Source organism: Hippopotamus amphibius, chromosome 13 (genome assembly GCF_030028045.1).
Source record: "Hippopotamus amphibius kiboko isolate mHipAmp2 chromosome 13, mHipAmp2.hap2, whole genome shotgun sequence".
Lineage (NCBI taxonomy): Eukaryota > Metazoa > Chordata > Mammalia > Artiodactyla > Hippopotamidae > Hippopotamus > Hippopotamus amphibius.
In genome coordinates, this window is record NC_080198.1 from 47,953,142 (window position 1) to 47,975,982 (window position 22,841).

At 47.2% G+C, this 22,841-nt stretch overlaps 1 protein-coding gene across 1 annotated transcript in view; it reads right to left on the minus strand.

Annotated features, from left to right (window-relative positions):
* Positions 1–1,566: 1,566 nt before the first annotated feature.
* DCLK3 (doublecortin like kinase 3) overlaps positions 1,567–22,841 on the minus strand; it is a 45,009-nt gene continuing 23,734 nt past the window's right edge. The window contains exons 5-8 of the mRNA XM_057704615.1: positions 17,686–19,607; positions 6,712–6,844; positions 5,322–5,489; positions 1,567–1,975 (exon numbers count right to left, since the gene is read on the minus strand). Of these exons, the coding sequence (XP_057560598.1) occupies positions 1,782–1,975; positions 5,322–5,489; positions 6,712–6,844; positions 17,686–19,607 (2,417 nt within the window). The 3' untranslated portion in view covers positions 1,567–1,781. The remainder of the gene's footprint in view (positions 1,976–5,321; positions 5,490–6,711; positions 6,845–17,685; positions 19,608–22,841) is intronic.

The window sequence follows — 22,841 nt, forward strand, 5'->3', positions numbered from 1 at the left end:
TGGAGATTAGCATGCAGAAGTTTCATTAGGGAGTGATCTCAGGGCCATCACTTCTGGAAGAGAAGGGAAAGCAGCAGGACTGGGCAAAGGGCTCAGCCAACCCCCACGGGGAGCTGTGAAGCTGGATGGCCCTTCAGTGTTGTCTGGCCAAGCCCTATATAGACCAGTCATTGGATGTAGCCTATTCCGGGAATCCAGGCTGTGATCCTGGGTGAAGTGACTCCTGCCAGCTAAGGGCAGTTCCTGTTCCTGGTGTCCGCGGAGGGCTGTCAGCCACCATCACCCCACAGCTTATTCCCTTCAGCCCTGAGGGGGGATCTTGGTGGCACAGTCAGAACCCACTGCCAGGGTTTCTCCTCTAAGATTCTACGTTTGAATCACCCCAACCTCTTCCCTTGGCTCCTCATCTAGAAGTCACCATCTCTGAACTACTTCCTGTGTGCTTTCTGCATTTCCCAACACCTGTTCCAGCAATTCCTTATACTGCACTCTCATTCTGTTCCTGTTTCCTGTTGGACGCACTTCCTCCAGTGTAGAGATGAGACCTACACCGTTAGGGAAGGGATGGAGGGGTGAGAAACCTGCACTTTGGGGCTGATTCTGTGTCCTATTGATCAGGTTACATATAACCCAGAAAGGCCAAGTTGGGAAATAAGATGATGTTTTGCTATCAGCTCATAAGTACTCCCAGAGTCATCTTTTGGTACAGACGTCTGGAGTGAAATAACCAGTGACCACACATCCCGTGCCCTCCACGTGTCTACCCTGCAGGTAGGAACGTGCCTAAACATTCTGAGCTCCTTCCAGCCCGGGGGTAATCCATTGACTGTGTTTCTGACATATGAATGCACTAGATGGCTCCCTTAGGACCTGAAAATGTTAACACAGTCATACCCGATTGCCTGACTTCATGTAGACGGGACTCAGACTCAGGGATCATCAGCTGGAACACAGTCTAAATGGGTCCTGAAGGGGCAGCAATGAATCAGTGATTTTTTTTTTTTTTTTGGCCTTTCTGTGCAGCATGTGGGATCTTAGTTCCCTGACCAGGGATCAAACCCGGGCCCCCAGCAGTGGAAGCTCAGTGTCTTAACCACTGGACCACCAGGGGATTCCCAGGGATTTCTTCTTCCCATTTCAGGCTTCACCAAAGCTGATTTTCAGTAAGACTAAAATTCTAGAGACCAAGACCAGCACATCCTAAACAAACAGATCTGGCCAGTTTATCAAGGGCCAGTTCATCAAGTGTCCATCAGCACATTTATGCGTGGTCACAGTGGTTTCAGGATGCATGCCTGGACTATAACTCCCTGGATCTCATCATCAGCATTAAGAAGTAATCAGAATACAGCCCACTTCAGTCATCCAGAGCACATTTTATTAACACAGAAGGACCATGATTCAGCGTATTAATCTCACAGGGGGAGTTTAGACCCTGGTAAGCACCACTCATGTAGTATACCATGAACTTGATTACAAGGAGGAAGCAAAACACAACCTTATTGCCAAAAATTCCTCACTGAGAACAAGCTCCCCCCCCCCCCAAAAAAAGATGTATTAAAGGCTTCAAATCTAAAAATCTAAAAATATGTTACAACATTTAACATTAAGACTCAAGTTTACTTTTTAAAACACGCTTTAAAATATACTGAGTGTCTTCTCTCCTTCCCCTGATTCTCCAGTTATGGGAGGAAGCCTTTTTCACTGGTTTTCTACTCGACATCTATCCTGTTCTCTGTCCCCGAGCAGAACCGAGGGCTGAGCAGACGCTGAGGCTGTGACTATGACGTCTGCTCTGCAGCCCGAGAGTTGTGGCCCCGGAAGTGGTCCTCGCTGCTGGGGGGCCCCTCCTTTTGTAGGTTCGCCCTGCGGGTCTTTCCAGCAGTTTCAATCCAGGGATGCTGAAGGACCTGGTGGGCCGTGTAGCGCTTTTTGGGGTCCACCACCAGCAACCGGCTTACCAGATCTTTGGCAGCTGTTGGAGTGAGAGAAGGAGGGAAAAATGAGATGGATGCAGGTGGTTCGGAGTATCCTCCCCCATACAGGAAATAAGGACACAAACATTCCCATTAGCGCCGTGGCTGGACCAGAGCAGCGCTGTCCCACAGAACTTTCTGCCATGATGGAAACTCTCCATTTCACTTGGGACTACTGAGCATTTGACATATGGCTGGTGCAATTGACGAACTGCAACCCTTTTTTTTCTTTTGGCCGCACTGTGCAGCTTGTGTGATGTTAGTTCTCTGACCAGGGACTGAACCCGGGCCCTCGGCAATGAAAGCACGGATTCCTATCCACTGGACCACCAGGGAATTCCCATAACTGAATTCTTAATGCACGTACTTTCAATTCACTTACAGTTACATTCAAGTAGCCACATGCAGCTAAGGGCTACCATGTTAGACACAGAGCCACAGGTCAGGCCTGCAACTAACACCCACGGTGCCGCCCAGCCCAAGAGGACACATGGAGGCCCATATACCATATGGCTACATATTTTAATTTTGTAAATCAAGTGTCAAGCTGTTAAATAAAATGTCCTATCTTCCTTCCTAAATTGACAAATATACGTTCAGATTGACAAAACTGAAAAACATGGGCAAAGAGATCTAAGTAGCAAATAGTGCAAATTCAAAATGAATTTCATGTTTTGCCCAAGACCGTGACTGATTCTAGAGAGGTGTGGTGACAACAGGCGGGCCTGGTGGCAGACGGGGAGGAGAAGGGATTTCTCCCTGGCTCTCCCAGGCCGGCTCCATGAGCCTCTTAACCAACTACTCAAGAATACAGGGGAGGGACTTCCCTCGTGGCGCAGTGGTTAAGAATCCGCCTGACAATGCAGGGGACACGGGTTCGAGCCCTGGTCCGGGAAGATCCCACATGCCATGGAGCAACTAAGCCCGTATGCCACAACTACTGAGCCCGTGCGCTGCAACTACTGAAGTCTGCGTGCCTAGAGCCCGTGCTCCTCAACAAGAGAAGCCACTGCAATGAGAAGCCCGCACACTGAAATGAAGAGTAGCCCCTGCTGGCTGCAACTAGAGAAAGCCCGAGTGCAGCAATGAAGATCCAACGCAGCCAAAAAAAAAAAAAAAAAAATACACGGGAGGGAATTCCCTGGTGGTCCAGTGGTTAAGAATCCACCTTCCACCGCAGGGGGCATGGGTTTGATCCCTGGTCAGAGAACTAAGGAGGGTCCCCATAAGCTGCGTGACATGGCCAAAAACAAAACAAAACAAAACAAAAAACCTGATATAATAAAGGCATGAATGTATTTTCTTTTAAATAAAGAATGCATGGGAAAAAAAATACCCACGTCTCTTTACCTTTATTAGGGGATGCCTCTTGTTCAAGGTCAGCTGTTCGCCCACCAATCGCCCTGCTTCTATGGCCACTGTCCAGCCACCTCTTGAGCACGGAAACCACAGGATTTCTCCTACCCAGCTCTGTTCAAACTGGGCAAGTTCTGCCCACAACGTACCCCTTCCCCACTCACCCCAGCATCACTCTTTCAAGGTCCTCAGAGAACTCAGGGGGTAGAAGGCCAGGTTTAAACAGAACTCTCAGACTTGCATGTCTGTATGTGGACAGCTGGACACTCCACCACTATGTCTGTGCTCCCCCAAACAGCCACTCCTTGGTACCCTTGAGCACTGTGGGGAGGGGCTGGGAAAAGAGGTCTCACAAGACTTGGAAGTGGGCTTGGGCCACTTGGGCAGGAAATTCTGGGGTCCCAATTAAGTGGTCTAGAAGGAGGAGCCTGGGCTCTGGGGGCGGGGGAGAGACACAGCCTCTTGTCCCCACAGTCTCCTCACTGCTGGGGGAGAGATGTAACCAGAGCAGGCCCTCTAAGGCATGGGGCTCAGGGCAGGGGCCACCATAACCAAATCTAAGACCATGCTGCATAGAACGTTTTTTTTTAATAAGTTTAAGTTGATCTACTTTTGTTTGTTTTAATTTATTTATTGGCTGCATTGGGTCCTCGTTGCTGCACACGGGCTTCCTCTAGTTGCTGCAAACGGGGGCTACTCTTCATTGTGGTGCACGGGCTCCTCATTGCCGTGGCTTTTCTTGTTGTGGAGCACTGGCTTTAGGTGCGTGGGCTTCAATATTTGCAGCACACAGGCTCAACAGTTGTGGCTCACGGGCTCTAGAGCACAGGCTCAATAGCTGTGGCGCACAGGCTTAGTTGCTCCGTGGCATGTGGAATCTTCCCAGAGCAGGGCTCGAACCCATGTCCCCTGCATTGGCAGGCAGATTCTTAACCACTGCGCCACCTAGGAAGTCCTGCATAGAACTTTCTAAAATGATTTTTAGTCCTTCAATTCCCAAGTTGCCACTGCCTTGATCAGCTCAAGACCCTCACTGTAAGGGCAGCAAGCCACCTTCTGCCCACCTTATTTAAGTGGAAAAAATGAAGCTCTTCCCTTCCCTCAAGCCCCAACCCCAGATGAGGAGCCAGAGCTGAGGACGAGGGCAGATCAATAACTTATCTTAGATGACGTGTTTAGGGGAAACTGGGAAAAAGTTATCATTCCTATTCTACTCTTTCAGCTAAAGACTCAAAGACCCAAAACCCCCAATGATCTGGTTCTCAATTTCACAAGGGCAGTGGGTAGCACATACGAATCAGTAGAAACAAGGGCGGAAAATTCCACTTGAAAGGGCCGAAAAGGAAGAGGACCTCACATGCTTCTATTCCACTAAAAAGTACCCAAGACCTTCGCCCCAACCTTCCAGAGCCCTGTGCCCAAGTAAGCCCCTACAAAACCCTGACTAAACCCTGACCACTCACAGGTAAAATAAGACTCCAGTCTGTCCAATTCACAAACACTTCTGAATATGAGACGGCAGATGGCTTTTTTTTTTTTTTCTGGCCGTACCATGTGGCTTGTGGGATCTTAGTTCCCCAACCAGAGATTGAACCTGGGCCCTCGGCAGGGAGAGCACTGAGTCCTAACCACTAGGCAACCATGGAATTCCCTATGAGATGGCTTTGATCTTTCCAAATGCGGACTACACGTTTCTGATATTTTTCAGTTTACTTTTCAGTTCTGAGGTTCTTCAATTGGCTTCAGGAAAAGTATTTGGTGACTACAACTGGTGCTGACACTCTTTCATTACATCTCAAAGCAAGTCCTGCTGGGAATGCTATGGAAATCTACACAAATCTAGCCGGAAATAAAAGATGAAGCATAAGATGCTGACAGCCCGGGTACCATAGTGGGTTCTCCGGGTGTCGTTACACATCTGACCTGATCCCAGCAGGGGCTCCAGCTCTCCATCCCCTTTCCTCCCGCCTGGGAAGCCTCAGGCCTCACCGTCAGAGATGTTGTCCCAGTAAGGAGCCAGGAACTCGAAGTGGCCCAGCTGGATGATGTTGAAGAGCTCGTCCTGGTCCCTCTCTGGGCTGCGGAACGGGGGGAAGCCACACAGGAGGATGTAGAGGATCACACCCGCGGCCCACATGTCCACCTCCAGCCCGTAGCCTGTGCAGTGGAGGCAGAGATACATGATCTCCCCACCTTGGCAGCCATCTCTGTATCGAGGGGTCTCAAAACGACATGTTCAGCCAACCAGCGAACCCTGTGTATCCGCCCTATCTCTACAGAGTCAGTGTGTTCAGAATTTAACTACCCCGTCCCCATCTCCCAAAAGAGCTTTCCTTTCCAACGCTCTGTGTTAGCTGGTGCGAGCCCTACCATCCTGGCTTCCTAGAGTTCACGTAGACGATTTGCTTTCCTTCCTCTCTTATCCAGCTCAGTAATGCCTCTATTAAAATGTGTATAGTCACTCAATACTCTCCTGTCCCACCGTCACCACATTACCACGGCTACCATGCTGGCCACACCGAGTCCAAACTCATTTGTGGGCAATGCAGGCTCAACCTACCCGTCCAACTGCACTTCCCTCTGCTCCACTGAGGCCGGTCTTCCCAGCGTCTTTACCACCCAGCCTCTGTGCAGAGTCTAGTCTCTGCATCTTGGCTTCCCTGATGCTTCTGCTGCTGAGACAAAACCTCTCCCTCTCCCCACCCCCAACCCTACAACCCATCCAGAGCCTTCCCATCTTTGGTCATCATAGGGTGGCTAAACTGATTTCTCCTGGAGTGCAAGGATGGCTAAATAGTCATTCACATACTTGAAGCCATATAATAATAATAATAAACGATGATGGTGATGATTTCCTTGTATATCCTTTACAGAGGGTGTCACTAAAATAGTCCATTGGACCCTCATACTATACATAGGCAGGTAATAAACATTATTCATGGGGTTTGAAATAGGACCTCCTTTTTCTTTAAATGCAAAGTTGGTAAAGGAATTTTTAAGCCAATTACCAAAAGAACTGCTCCAATTCTCTCCATTAGAGGTAGCCTTGGGTGAGTGGCCAAATTTGAGTTCTCCACCGAATTCTCCATCATCTTTCATTTCACTGTCCTGCCAACACACACACACACACACACACACACACACACACACACAAATCCCTTCTCTGTAATAAGGGCAGCCCTGATGAGAAAACAGTTCTCGTGCTCTGGTCAAGGAGACCTATTTCAAATATTTGCATTAACATCCAAGTGCAAGCTTAGCGCCAACTCTCTGAGACTTTTGACTGCTCCATGTTGAAAAATGTAAAATTTAGATATTAAAAATTAAACATTGGTTAGTAAGTGAGCTAGAGTCCCACAGCACAATGTGTAACCCTTACCTTTCTCAGAAAGAATTTCAGGAGCTACATAAGTTGGAGTCCCACACACGGTAAATATAGGTCTCATCACACGCTTTGCAAGGCCAAAATCAGCCAGTTTCAAGGTGGTAGATTTGTCCTCATTTCGCTGAACCTGTAAGAAATCAAAAATCTCCAAACTATCAAAACTGTGATGGAAACAAAGAAGGAAAGCTAACAGGACAAGAAGCATGCAAGTTCAGGATAAGCAAACCATAAAGCACAGGTGTTTCCAGGCTGACCTAACACTCACAAATCAACTTGATCTCAGTGACATATACTCACTAAAGAACCAATGAGTTAGATTTTCTCTGCTGTCCAATATGGTAACATCATATTGCCACAGATGGCTATTTATTTTAAATTAACTAAATAATTAAAATCTAAGTAAATTAAAAATTCCATTTCTCCGATGCGCTGGACACATTTCAAGCATTCAATAGCCATCCATGGCTAAGGGCTACCATATTGGACCGTGCAAATCTACAACATTTCCATCAGCACAGAAAGCTCCACTGGGCAGCACTAGAGTTAGAACAAGGATCAGCGACATTTTTGAGCACAGATGAGCTTTAACGAGAACTAGAAATCGCCTGTGGGTAATGCAAAGTCTGAGCAGAGGGGAAAAGAGAAAGGAAAAAGAAGCGAGAGTTGGAATGAAGAAGCAGACAAATAAGCAGTGGAGGCTAAAATCATATCATTTACCTAACATTTCTGTCATGCTTCTTTGATGCCAGGCGCTATTTATAACATCTTACAAAATATTATTCACTTAATCCTCATTATAGTCCTATAAGGTTGCTCACATCCCCATTTTACAGATGGGGAAATGGAGGCTCGGTTACATAGTAAGTGGTGAGCTGGAGTTTGAACCCTGACACTTGGGCTTTAGTGTCTGTGCTTATAACCGGTGTATGATGCTGAATCTTCCAGCAAAGGCTTATTTCTGTTGCAGGAGGCCAAGGAGGTCTCATACAAAGGCGCCCAAAGAACTGGAAGCAGGTGGACCAGAGGCGAAGCTCCACCCTCAGGGGGCACAGCCAACCATTCTCAATCCCGAGCTTTACCATGTTGTTACCAGAAGGGCTTTTGCAGGAAATCCCTCAGGCTGTACAGGGCCCAGGAGTGGTCCTCCTCGGGAAGGGTGGCCACGTCCCTGGGAGCACTTCTGCTGTGTGGCCAAGACCTCCAGAGCACCTGCTGGGTTGTCTGGGCTTCAAGATTAAAGGAATTAATATCACAATTTCAGCCTCCACAATAGTACACCTCTGCAGAGCAAGACCGACTCCAAGCAAAATGGGAAGTATTGACATAGAAAGGCAGCTATGCTATCTTCCTCCTCCCCTTTTAGGATCTCCTCATCCAAACTGAGGGCATCCTTCCCAGGCACGGCCCTGGTCCATCCTCTGCTGTCAAGGCTCCATCCCCCGCCCCTACTTTTCCTGCCTGGATCTCACAGTAGAAGCTGATGGCTCAGGTGAAGGTGAGCCGAGTGGTTAGTTTCAGGGCTATGGGAAACTCACTGGGATTAGCCTGGGTGATCTCATCCAGGTGAGACTCACTGGAGCCACCAGGGCTACAGGAGAAATGATCAACCTGTCTGCAGGCGCACGCCCTCACGTCCTGACGGGAACAGGAACCAAGGTTCCCAGTGCTCCGACCAGCACTTGGGGGTCTGGAGGGTGTTAGGCAGAGCTCTGGTTCTCCCTGTGCTGCATCAGACCTACAGGCACAGCGACACCCGAAAATACAGGACAGGCAGCCACTTCCCAATCTCCTTAGGCAAGGGTAAGCAGAATGTGTCTTTTTTTTTCCTTTTTTGGCTTCACTGGGTCTTCGTTGCCCTGCGCGGGCTTTCTCTAGCTGTGGCGAGAGAGGGCTATGCTTCATTGAGGTGCTCGGGCTTCTCACTGTGGTGGCTTCTCTTGTTTCGGAGCACAGGCTCTAGGCACGCGGGCTTCAGTAGTTGCAGTGCATGGGCTCAGTAGTTGCAGTGCATAGGCTCTAGGGCATGTGGGCTTCGGTAGTTGTGGCTCACAGGCTCAGCAATTGTGGCACACGGGCTTGGCTGCCCCACGGCATGTGGGATCTTCCTGGAGCAGGGCTCGAACCCATGTCCCCTGCATTGGCAGGCAGAGTCTTACCCATTGCGCCACCAGGGAAGTCCCTGAATGTGTCTTAATCACTGAGCCCGAGTCACCACTGGGCAATCTAATCAATGTCTCCATAATTAACCTAATCTAATGGAAATCATAGGTGTAGAACTGAAATACATGTCTGCTTTGGTCTGTGTATCCAGACAGACACAGCCCTAAAGGAGACTGAGGTGGTAATTATTAGAATAATTTACACTAGAAAATCTAGTTTGGAAGGGAAGGACAAAAAAAGTGTGCTGCCTTAAGTTTCCAGATAGACTGTCTACATGAATCCCATTTGGTGGGTGACTGCTGAAAAAATCTGTCCCTCACAAATATTTGTAAATATCCCAACCAAATGATCAGCATTGAAAGCATCTGGCTGATTGAATACAACCAAAAATGAAATATGAATCCCTATGTGAAATAACCAGCATTTCCTTCCTCAATCCACCACCCCCATCCCCCGATTCTAAAACCTGCCTCCACTGAGGCAGGAGCAGATGAAACATGATGGAGAGGACTTCCTAGGTGGCGCAGTGGGTAAGAATCTGCCTGCCAATGCAGAGGACACGGGTTCGATCCCTGCCCCAGGAAGATACAACATGCCGCGGAGCAACTAAGCCTGTGTGCCGCAACTACTGAAGCCCACGTGCCTAGAGCCCATGCTCCACAACAAGAGAGGCCACTGCAATGAGGAGCCTGCGCACCGCAATGAAGAGTAGCCCCTGTTCTCCGCAACTAGAGAAAGCCCATGTGCAGCAACAAAGACCCAACAAGAGCCAATAAATAAATAAATAAATAAATAAATAAATAAATAAATAAACTTAAAAAAAAACATGATGGAGATTTGGTCTTTTATTTTGAAGTTTTTCATGAATTTATTTTGAAAATGTATTATGTTAAATGTCTAGATGCTGATGGATACATTTTTTAAATACCAACTCTCTTCTTTTTAAAAAAATTTACTATTTATATTTATTTATTTATTGGCTGCGTTGGGTCTTCGTTGCTGCACACGGGCTTTCTCTAGTTGTGGCAAGCGGGGCTACTCTTCATTGCAGTGGCTTCTCTTGTTGCAGAGGGCTCTAGGCACGTGGGCTTCAGTAGTTGTGGTACATGGGCTCAATAGTTGTGGCTCACGGGCTCTAGACCGCAGGCTCAGTAGTTGTGGCACACGGGCTTAGTTGCTCCACAGCACGTGGGATCTTCCTGGATCAGGGATCGAACCCATGTCCCCTGCATTGGCAGGCGGATTCTTAACCACTGTGCAACCTGGAGAGTCCCCCCAACCCTCTTTTTAAAAAAATTATTTGATGGCTTTTCTGAAATAGTATCATGCTGCTTCTTGTCTCCAGAGCTTTTCTCTTTGAGTCTCAGGATGAGGTCACCCGTAGCAGAACCCGAGGGTGGTGAGGACCTGCAGAGCCGTTTGTTCCTTCCAGAAAGTGAGAATGTTCCGTGTTTCTAATTCTTCTGTCTCCAGCCTCTGCTGTCGGGAGTTATGTAACATTTTTCAGAGCTGTCAGTGTGACTTGAGATTTCTCATTTACTTCACCTACACAAGCAGCTTAACTACGTTTAAGGTCACACACTGACAGTGTGAATTTTGGTTTCGGTTTTTCTGGTGTTTTGTTTTCCAACAGGCACCTCACATTCTTGGCTTCTGAACAGTTCTTATCTTAATCCTTGAATTCAAATGATTGACATCCTCCTGGAATAACTCTTCCTTCTAGAATTTGTGGAACTTTTTTTTAATTGAAGTATAGTTGATTGACAATTTTGTTTGTTTTTATAGGTTTTTTTTTTAATAAATTTATTTATTGGCTGCATCGGGTCTTTGTTGTTGCGCAATGACTTTCTCTACTTGCGGTGTGCGGGCTTCTCATTTCGGTGGCTTCTCTCATTGCAGAGCATGGGCTCTAGGTGCATCGGCTTCAGTAGTTCTGGCATGTGGGCTCAACAGTGTGGCTCACGGGCTTTAGGCACAGGCTCAGTAGTTGTGGCGCACGGGCTTCGTTGTTCTGCAGCATGTGGGATCTTCCTGGAGCAGGGATCGAACCTGTGTCCCCTGCATTGGCAGGCAAACTCCTAAACACTGTGCCACCAGGGAAGTCCCTTGACAATGTTGTGTTAGATTCTGGTGCATAGCAAAGTGATTCAGTTATATACATGTGTGTATATATATACTATATATGTGAGTATGTATATACTATACACACACATATACAGTATACACACACACACATTCTTTTTCATATTCCTTTCCATTACAGTTCATTACAAGATATTGCATATAGTTCCCTGTACTATATGGTAGGACTTTTTTGGTCATCTATTTTATATATAGTAGTGTGTATCTGTTAATCCCAAACTCCTAATTTATCCCTCCCCCACCCTTTCCCCTCTGGTAACCATAAGTTTGTTTCCTCAGTCTGTGAGTCTGTTTCTGTTTTGTAAATAAGTCCATTTGTATCATATTTTCAATTCTGCACGTAAGTGATATCATGTGATATTTGTCTTTCTCTGCCTGACTTTCTTCACTTAGTATGATCATCTCTAGGGCCATCCATGTTGCTGCAAATGGCATTATTTCATCCTTTTTTATGGCTGAGTAGTAGTCAATTTTATACATGTACCACTTCTTTATCCATTCTTCTGTCAATGGACATTTAGGTTGCTTCTTGGCTATTGTAAAGAGTGCTGTTATAACACTGGGGTGCATGTATCTTTTCAAATTAGAGTTTTTGTCTTTTCTGGGTCTATGCCCAGGAGTGGGATTGCTGGATTGCATGGTAGTTCTATTTTTGTTTTTTATTTTTTAATATTTATTTGTTTATTTTGGCTGCACCGGGTCTTAGTTGCAGCATGCGGGATCTTTTAGTGTTGGCATGCAGATTCTTAGTTGTGGCATGCATAAAGGGATCTAGTTCCCCAACTAGGGATCGATCCTGGGCCCCCTGCATTGGGAGCTCTGAGTCTTACCCACTGGAAAACCAGGGAAGTCCCTATCTTTATTTTTTTAAGGAACCTCCATACTGTTCTCCATAGCCGCCGCGCCAATTTACATTGTTTGGAACTTCTGAAACCATCAAATTTTCCACCCCAACAGGAAACTTGTCTAAAACATCCTCCCACCAGACTATCGTTCACCTCTGGTTGAAATCTCAAGATGGAAAAGATCCCACAGCGTCACATGGCAGACCATCCTGATCATAGCTTAACTTGTGAGGAGGTTCACCCCATCTTAATCCAGAATTCCACCCCCACCTCTTTTTTCTAAACCTGCCCTCTGGGAAGGAGACACCACTTCCAAAGATGGGAAACAAGTACCAGGATACCCCCAGGTCGCTTCTGGTTTCTCTAACAGGCTCCCAGGTGGTACCAATGCTGCTTCTCTAAGTTCACATCTGAGAATCCTCAAGCTTATCCTTACAGGATCAGGTCTCCTGACCCATCACCCCCTCCTCGCTCCTCCCTGCGCCAAGTACGGCTCTTGAACCAGCAGCAGCAGCATCGCTTGGGAGCTTGTTGGAGACCTCAGGCGACCCCAGATCCACTGAACTGAACCTGCATCTCTATGAGACCCCAGGGCAATTCTTGTGCACAGCAAAGTTCTAGATAATCCCTATTTCATCGATGCCTCTTTTAACGAAGAATGCCCAGAAATGCACACCCCACCCCAGGTATGATTTGAACAGAGCAGTGAGCCTCGGGACCCTCAGCTGACCAGGCACTGGTTGGCCACTGAGGCAAAGACCCCATTAAATGACCCACTTTGACATCCCTTCCTTAGAAATCCTTTGTAAGAGATCAGAACACGCCACCAAATCATGCCACTTTGACATAATGATTATTTTTCAGCTGAAGACACTTGAGAAACAGCAGATGCAGGAGGCATTCTCTGACCCTTTCTACCTAAAAGCAGGACATAAAATCCCCCACAAGAAGGGCACCCTCTCTGTAACAACTGAGAGGAATCTATGTGACAAACTTTATAGAAACAACTCTTACTTTCCACTAGTTTCCCCAAGCATTTATCTTCCACAATCTGCAGCCCTTAAAAGCCTAAACCCTTTTCCTTTGTCTTGTCACTTCTCTAAAACTGCATTGTTCTTTGTTAAGATGCTATATAAGCCCTTTGAGTTCCTCATCCCTGAGTTTCTCCCACGTATATGAATGCTGCACATGTAAATAATCTGTTTGCTTTCCTCTTGTTGATCTGCCTTTTGACAGTTTAATTGTCAGGTCCTAGTCACAGAACCTAAGAGGATAGAGGAAGAAGGTTATTTTCCTCCCTACACATTTTCCTGGGCCAAGCCTGGCTGAGGGCCTGCCCACAGCCCCAGTGCCCACATCTGACCTTGCCCTCACCCCACATGTCTACCTACATGTCTATCTAAATTCACTGCTCTGGGTCACATTCCTTCTGGGGCTCATTTTCAATTGCCCTCTAACTGAGAAAGTGTTAGAGGTTAATTTACACGGTACTTTAATGACTTGGTCCATCTGCGTCCATCATCCCTTTTTCCAGCCACACCAAAGTACCCTGCTTTGAATCAGACAATCTATATTATTTACATAAGCAGCCAGGTCACATTTGGACAGTCTCAGAGCTTCAAGAGGACTCTTTCTTTTTCTGAGCTATTAATAGCCTTGTCTCCTTCAAGGGCACATCAGCTTAATGTGATCTTGCAATGATCACCTCTGAACAGCAGATGGCAGCAGAGTCCAGACCAAAACAGCAAGGGGCTTCCCCCTAAGAAAAAGGATAAAGCTTATTTCTGTTTGTTGACTTCTTACTTGATCTTTCATGCTGCCTCTGGCCTTCTCCCTCGGAGCTTCCATTTCCAGCTGGCCGTAAGGATGGAGATGACCTTAGAAACCAATTCACATGGAAATGCCAATGCCTAAAATCAATTTACATTTCAACAGCAAAAGATAGCTGTTGAGTGACTGAAAAAACTCAGTGGGGACAAAGTTTTCCCTGGGACCTGTCATGTGACTGGCCTGTGACATGCCTTTGATGTCTACACATCAACACTCTCTGGCTCCTGTTTGCTTCTCCCAGGGCCCAGTCAACACCACACCACACATTCCAACCTCGCCAAGGGAGCACATGCTAGCAGAAGAAGCAATTAACACTGATATTTCTGCAAGCTGGAAATTCTCATAATTAAAACTTCTTTTGCAAGATCTCAGGAGTCTAAATAGCCCTAAGGGAAGAGGGGCACTAGCATCTTATCAGGAAATGTGATCACTAGAAATAGATAAGCTCAGTAATACAGGCCTAAAATTTTACTCTAGGGCCCAATTATCAGATATAAATATTTCTGCAGGTGAAAACATGATAAGCTTGCTAGATCCATTAAGAGCTCTTAGCACATTCTGGAAGTCTCTAAAAGCAGCCACAATCAGCCATTCTAACATCGTCACTCTCCTAAGTTTAGCAAAGACAGTAGCCATCCATTATAGGAAGAAACAATTACTTTGATAACACAAAACTCAACACAAGAGCGGAACACTAAATTAAAGGCAGCTAAAGAACAATTAATTGGTGAACAGTAGTCACCACGGTGATATTTACTAATATTCATTCTCCGAAAAGCAGCCAAGTTTGCAACATAATTTATCCCATCAGCAGGTTTAGAGATGACACCTTTTTAAACCCAGACAATGAGTCCATTGTCAAATCCAACACTTCCCAGATCTCTATCTGAAAAACCACAAAGCCCTCATATTAGGTAGCATTTAAAGTCTGACATAACAATATGTTGAACTTTACTCACCCGGAAAAAGGACAGACACAGTTTAGAAATGTGACAGGCCTGCTCATTCTAAAAAATGCCAGCTGACAGATTATTCACAGGACAGGAAAAGATGTTACCCTAGGCCACCAAAGATGGCTCAGATCTGCAGCTCTTTGCAGCTTCTGAAGGAGCCATCCCACCACTAAAGAAAGTTTTTTATTTAAAAAACCAAAAAGTGGGCTTTTCCTAAAACCAGAAAAGAAAAAGGGGTCAAAATATTGATTACAATTAACACCAATAAACAACCGATGTATTAGAATGAAAAATTTTAGCTCCGCTGCAGTTTTTCCTCTCCCAGGACACACACACACACACACACACACACACACACACACACACACACACACACACTTCACTGCCTTTAAGGGCACTGAAACACATATGAACTGACATTTAAATCCACGAAGAGCTGCCAAATGACTGCTCAGAGGCAGTTAGCTTGTCCACACTAAATGTATTCCTTGCAATTTTTCTGTTTCCTGAAGCAAACCTCTCCATGCCATCTGCAAGTGCTGACTTTCTCCATTTTAAAAACTGCCGACAACTTGGGGACATGGGGCGGGGATGGGGGGTGAAGGGGAAGCTGGGACGAAGTGAGAGAGTAGCACTGACATGTACACAACCAAATGTAAAATAGATAGCTAGTGGGAAGCTGATGCATGACACAGGGAGATCAACTCCATGATTGGTGATGACCTAGAGGGGTGGGGTAGGGAGGGTGGGAGGGAGTCGTGGGAGGGAGGGGATATGTATGTAAATACAGCTGATGCACTTTGATGTGCCTCAAGAAACTGGCACAACAGTGTAAAGCAATTTTATTCCAAAAAAGAGCTTAAAATAAAATAAAATTTTAAAATATTAAAAAAAAAAAAAAAGGCTGACAAGTCAGTCCCTTAACACAAGTGAGAGTCTCCAATGCCCTAGAGATGGGCCAGCTCGACAGATTGGTTCCAGGACCTTGTGGAGAAAATGCAAGCTCAGATGACTGTCCCCCAAAGAAAACAATCCTATAGGGTAAAGGATCTCAGTCCACATCCTTGAGAACATGTATCACTGTTCTGATGCTTTATTAAGCACGGGCTCAAAATGTTCTGCTCATGGGACCCACCCAGGCCTCTAGTCAGAATCCCTCCTGCTTATACAACTGGGTGAGAGCATCAGAGGATCCGTAAAGGACACTGCTCTGCCACAATTCCAAAGCAGCCATTGGAAATAATGTCTGGCACACCGCACATGGGGAGAGCTCGGGCTCAGACCCAAAAGACAGAAACAAAAAGCAAGTGAAAAAAGGGTGCGGACACTTAGCTCATGCAAAAATGGAATTCTTAGGGACTTCCCTGGTGGCCCAGTGGTTAGGACTTGGCACTTTCACCGCCATGGGCCTGGATTCAATCTCTGGTCAGGGAACTAAGAGCCTGCAAGCCCCACAGCACCACCAAAAAAACCAAAACACAAAAATGAAATTCTTCAGGCTTCCCTGGTGGTGCAGTGGGTAAGAATCTTCCTGCCAATGCATAGGTTCGAGCCCTGGTCCGGAAAGATCCCACATGCCTCGGAGCAACTAAGCCCGTGCACCACAACTATTGAGCCCATGTACCGCAACTACCGAAGCCCACGCGCCACTGCAATGAGGAGCCCGCACACCACAATGAAGAGCAGCCCCTGCTCGCCACAACTAGAGAAAGCCCGTGAGCAGCAATGAAGACCCAATGCAGCCACTCAACAAATAAATAAATTTATTTAAAAAAAAAAGAAAATAGAAGAATGGAACGTATTAGGTGGTGATTGGGGCTACGAAGAAGCAAGTGGGGTAAAGGGGAGTGAACATGTGAAGTGCTCTATCCTAATGGAGCCCACCAGGAACACACTTGAAGTTCAGGAACACTGGGTTGACTGACTTGCTGCAACAAGGAAGAAGGCACACCGTGGGGATCCAGGCATCTAAGCAAGAGGGTGTTCCATGAACGTGCTGTAAGATCCGGGCTGTGCTAGATGAGTTGGGAGAGGGTCCAAGAAAGCAGGATGTTGCTCTGAACTGGATACTGTCAGGAAGTGAAGGTAATTCTATGATTGGCCGTCTTCGTAATTCTTATCTAGAAGGTGGGAGGAAGATGGGGCAGTGAACCCTAGTCGCCTGAAAGGGAATATGTAGCCACATTTGTGGTCTGGACAGTTTTGTTCTTACTGGATTTAGACGTGATGATGAAGAGGTCTTGCTTTTGTCTGGATCCATCACGGTCTCAGAGTGGCCTTATTGGACGCTGGTGTTTTGGGAGATTGTTTACCTCCAAACACAGAACAGCTGAGCTGCGAGTGCCAGGCCAGCTCCTGGCGGTCTGGGGCTGCTTTTCCCTTTCCCACGCTCAGTCCTCCCTCAACCTTCTAAGGTAGGCGCTACGCCTATTTCTCATTTATAAGTGAGGAAACGAAGGCCCAGAGAGACAAAAGGACTGATGCTAGAGGCCTGTGGGATCTTAGTTACCCAGACAGGAACTGAACCTCGGGCCCCTTTCAGTGGAAGCATATAGTCCTAAACACTGGACCGACTGGCAATTCCCAGTACCGAGCCTTTTGAATTTTTGTGGCAAGAACTCTTCTGCAAAAGGGCCATGGGGGCTTTTGGTGGGAGGGTGGGCTCAAAGCCTGCAGGGGAAGCTGCAACCAGCAGACACGCCTAGCACCTAGGCCAGAGGATGTGCAAACGCCCTTGAAACAAAGTTCACCTGATTACCCTCGGGGTGAAAATATTTTTCTCCCAGGCATGAGGAAAGAGTTTCCATTTTGTTTAAATTGGAAGGCTTCTTTCTCAATAAGGTAATCAAAACCCATTTATCTCTGCAATTTATGAACTACAACCAAAGTTTTAAATACTGGAAGGGGTACCTTAAAAAAGACCATGAAGGTGATGAAATGCTCTAGCCGCTACTCTAGCACACAAGGGTACCCGAGTAGGAGCGGGTTCCTATGTCCTGTATCCCGCCCTCTCCCCCCACAGCCAGGGCAGGGCTTACCAGCAGGTTTTCTGGCTTGAGGTCCCGGTGGACTATGCTCTTCTCGTGCATGTGCACGAGCGCCTTGCACAAGTCCATGAGCATGAGGGCGGCGGCGCGCTCCGGGAACTTCACACTTTCCACGATGGCATCGAAAAGGTCCCCTCCCTGCACGTACTCCATGATCAGGTATATCTCCGCGTCCGTTTCATACACTTCGTGCAGTTTCACGATGTTGGGGTGAGAGAGGCTCTGGATGATCAGGATCTCGCTGTCGACCATGTCCTCCTTCCCCTTGAGCTTGGCCTTGTCGATGATCTTCATGGCGTAGGCCTGCCGGGTGACGCGGTGCCTGCACTCCTTCACCACCGCGAAGTTCCCGTCCCCGATCACGCGGCCCGGCTCGTACTGCTTCCGCACGTCGGCCACCAGGATGCCCGCGGGCCGCCGCCTCCTGCCGCCCGGCCGCTCCGCCTTGCTCTCCTCCGGCCTCGTCTTGGGCTCCTTGTCTACCCCGGCCGGCGGCGGCTCATCTCGGGAAACCGTCCTCCTCCCTCCGGACGCACCCGGCTTTTTCTCCTTCTCCGCCTCCCGCGCGTCCCCTCTGGCCCTGGGGAGCTTCTCGGGGTCGAGGTCGGCAGGATGCTCCCTCCGCAGCCAGCCTCCCTGCTTGCCCCTGCCTGCGGTCCTGCTGTCTTTCTCCTCTCTGCTGGGCTGGGCTTCCCCGACGACGTCCCTCTTGGCCTTGGCTGCTACTGGGGGATGACCTTCCTGGTCTCTGGGGTCTCTGTCCTCTTTCTTGTCGGCGCTTTTGCTGGGTCTCCTCGGCTCCTGAGGGGGGTGCCCAGGACTGCTCCAGGGGCCCTCCTTCCAAGCTTCCTCCCCACCCTGGGGCTTCTCCTCCGGGGACCTCCTGCAGCTCCTGGTCCTCACCAGCCTCTGCGCGTCGTAGCGGGGGCACCTGCCCAGGTCCAGCTCGCTGGTGCCCACAGAGAGCCGCTCCCGCTGCAGGCTCTGTTGGAGCTCTCTCTCCCGCTTACACTTCTCGCACCTGATTATTTCCCCCGACGTCTTTTCGATCTCCACCCCCAGGTGCTTCTCTCCGCTGGCATGCCTCTCCAGGGTGGCATCCCTGGGCGCCTTGCTGCCGGATTCAGGCACCCTCGTGCCCCTCATCCACTTCTTCTGGGCCCTTGCCCTGTCCTCCACGGGGGTCTTCCCCGGATGTCTGATGGCAGCTGGAGACTGGGCAGCCTCACCGCCGCCCTTGATGGTCTCGGTCTCCCCACAGTGGTGACCCCCTTTCAGAGCCTTACTATAAAACCTGCTTCTCAGCCTTGGAGACGGGACCCGGCTGTGCTGGGTCAAGGTCAGGGCCCGGGCTTTGCTGGGGTACAGTTCCTCGATAGCCACCTGGATGTTCTTCAGTGTCAGTGGCTCTTTGCCCACGGCTATGAAAGCATCCCCTTCCCTGAAGAAATCAGACACGCTCCTGATTTCCCTGCCCTTGAGGTTGAATAGCTTCCTCACGCGGTCACTCTTCCATCTGGGAAAGCCCAGGGCCTCCGAGATGTCGGCCAAGAGCTGCTCGAAGGTCTGCACCGACCGTCTGTTGAGAAGCAGTGTGATCTTTCGGAGGGGGTGCCCGCCCAGCTTGACCACAGTCACGACCCTGGGCTTCAGTGGGCTGCTCTCAGCATGGGCAGGGTGAAGGCCACTCTGGGGGCTGAACATGGGTACCACGGAGCCTCGCAGCCCCAGGAATGGTTTCTCCAGGCTCCCTCGGCCAGCAGGCAGCCACGTGCCCTGTAGCTTCCGCTCTGTGATTCTCGAGCTTAAACATTTCAGAGAATGTTCACAGAGACCTTGATGTCCTGCGGGGGGGAAAGGACAACCCGGTATTAGTCTAATGGGTCCAACGGGCCCTTTGACCTTCACCAAACCTTTACTAAAGATGACTGATGCCGTTACAGCTTAGAATTGCGCTTGTTGAGCATCTGCTTAAAACAATGAAGTCTTTACAGCTTAGGTCTAATCCCCAGTCTCCTCTGAGAGAGACCAGGAGTGCAGGATGGAGTCAGTGCTGGGCCTGAGGGGGCTCCCCAGGTCTTCCAGGGACCAGGATGGACCACGCCTTGGGGACCCCTTCTAGGCAAGGCCTGACCCTGAATGCAACTCCTGCTACCCTGAAGTGAGCTGACCTTCGAGAATCTACAGCTGAGTTAAAATGCCCAAGGGTTGCTGCCCAGGAAATACCACTAAGAGGTCAGAATTTTCTGGAACTTTAAAGAACCCCAAATCTTTTTTCCCCCCTGCTAAGTCAATATGCCTTTATTTTTATTTCTTTCCATTTAAAAAAAAACTGATTTATAGTTAATCCACAATGTTGTGTTAGTTTCAAGTATACAGCAAAGTGACCCAGGCACACACACATATACATATCTGTTCCCTTCCAGATTCCCCCTCACCACTAAAGAATCCAAATCTTACCCACTTCTTTGCCAAGAACAGTTTTCTCAGCTTCACTTTCAACCCACGCATGGTGAGGCAAGATGTGACGAGGTTATGACCGCAGAATTTGAGACAGAGCTGGATTCAAATCCTGGCATGGCCACTGACTCTTTGTGTGAACCTGGACAAGTTACTCACGTTCTGGTTTTTGTTTTTGTTTTTCATCTGTGAAGTGAGAATGATAACACCTTCCTCCAGGATTTTTGTGAAGAGTAAATGAGAAAATGATTACGATTCACTTAAAGGAGTGCTTGATACACGGTAAGGGCACAGTGACTGCCAATTATTAATACTGTCCTTATGATCTTTTTTTTTTAAATATAGATTTTATTCCTACAGTTCAAATTTATTTCCTTTATGTTTTGCAATTACTTTATGTCAATTTTTTTTTGCCACAAGGCATGTGGGATCCTAGTTCCCCAACCAGGGATTGAACCCGCACCCCATGCACTGGAGTCTTAACCACTGGACCTCCAGGGAAGTCCCCTGTCCTTACGATCTTAATATCCCTTTTGTATGATCACTTCATTTTGGTAGCAAAGGAACTCACGGGCCAACATGACATGGTGGCCCTCTCCAGATGATTCTTCCTCTCAGTATTAAAAAAAGGAAAGAAAGAAACCCAGGTGATGTTAATATTCAGAGCTTTAATAAGGAGAATGTGCTTATTCTCATGGTTTCCTGATAAACTGAATACATGAATAAAACAAGACTCTGTATTTCCTGGTCAGACATACCCAGCCTTACCTCATTTTATTGTGCCTCACTTTGTTATGCTTTGAAGACACTGCATTTTTTAGCAACTGAAGGTTTGTGGCAACCCTGAGTCAAGCAAGCCTATGGGCGTCATTTTTCCAAATAGCATTTGCCCGCCTGTGTCTCTGTGTCATATTTTGGTAACTCTCACAATATTTCAGATTTGGTCATTATTGTTATATTTGTGGTGGTGATCTGTGATCAGGAATCTTAGATGTCACTCCTATGACTCACTGAAGGCTCAGATGATGCATTTTTTACCAAAAAGGTATTTTTAAATTAAGGTATGTACACCCCCCCCCAATTTATACTTCCTTTTTTTAAGTTAATTTTTATTGGAGTATTGTTGCTTTACAATGTTCTGTTAGTTTCTACTGTACAGCAAAATGAATCAGCTATACATATACATATATCCCCTCTTTTTCGGATTTCCCTCCCATTTAGGTCCCTACAGAGCACTGAGTAGGGTTCCCTGTGCTGTACAGTGTGTTCTCATTAATTGTCTACTTCACACATAGTATCAGTAGTGTATACGTGTGAATCCCAGTCTCCCAGTTCATCCTACCCCCCTTCCCCCTTGGTATCCATCCATTTGTTCTCTACATCTGTGTCTCTATTTCTGCTTTGCAAATAAGATCATCTATACCATTTTTCTAGATTCCACATATATGTGTTAATATACAATATTTGTTTTTCTCTTTCTGACTTACTTCACTCTGTATGACACTCTCTAGGTCCATCTGAACGTTGTTTTTTAAGACATAATACTATTGCACGCTTAATAGACTACCGTAGAGTGTAAGCATAACTTTTATATGCACTGCAAAATAAAAACAATTGTGTAACTAGCTTTATTGGGATATTCACTTTATTGCAGTGCTTAGGAACGGAACCCACAACAGCTCTTAGGTATGACTGCACTTGAGACAAAAGTGGTTCAATTTCCATTTTTGTCCAGGTCAGGAAAGGAGACAGGGTGGGCTACAAATTATTAAAGTTGCCCCACAGGATCCATATGTCATATCCTACGTGCAAGAATCTGCCGTTTATCAGAAATAGAGACACACATGTAGAGAACAAACATATGGACACCAAGTGGGGAAAGCTGGGTGGGGGCGGGGGTTGGAGTGGGATGAATTGGGGGATTGGGATTGCCATGTATACATTAGTAATATGAAAAAAAATATCAAATTGTAAACTTTAAATATATGCAGTTTATTGTGTGTCAATCGTACCTCAATAAAAGTTCTTAAAGAAAAAAAAAGAATCTGCCATTTATGCTTCCTTAAGAAGATGTTAAAAATGATTATTTTTAAGTGCCTTTGAATTGTAGCAGAAACTCCAGTTGTGCCAGGACGGGCAATTTGGCCCAGCATATTGACACAGAATGTTTTTTGGTTTTTAATTATGACATACAATCTGTTCTGAGATGATTTCCATCTAGACACAGGTGTCCAATTAGATGACAAGTGGTGGCCGGCACTGATCTTCCCACCTGCCATGACTTGATGAGCTTGCCAGCCACGTTTACAGTTAAACTATTTATTTATGGACATCTGTCACTCCTTTCTTCTCATAATCTCTCTGATCTGCCTCCATTTTTTGGCTGAGGGGGCTGATGCTGAGAGAGGAGAAGAGAGGTCTCCAGCATCACACTAGTTCGTGTGTTCTCAGGAAACAGGAAGGATGCCAAGGAAGGTGACCTTCAGATGCATGTGCGCAAAGGGGCGTCTCACTGTGTGAGACCCTCAATACGTGTTTGTCAGGCTAGGGAAAGGGAAAAGAATTCTCTGTTCCAGGGAAGGTTCGGGAAGCACCAGGAAGACAAAGGAGCATTCTGTGAATACATTAGGGATGCAGGAGAGCTTAGCATGGAAGGGGGTTCAGGAGGGGCCAAGAGGAGGTCCAGG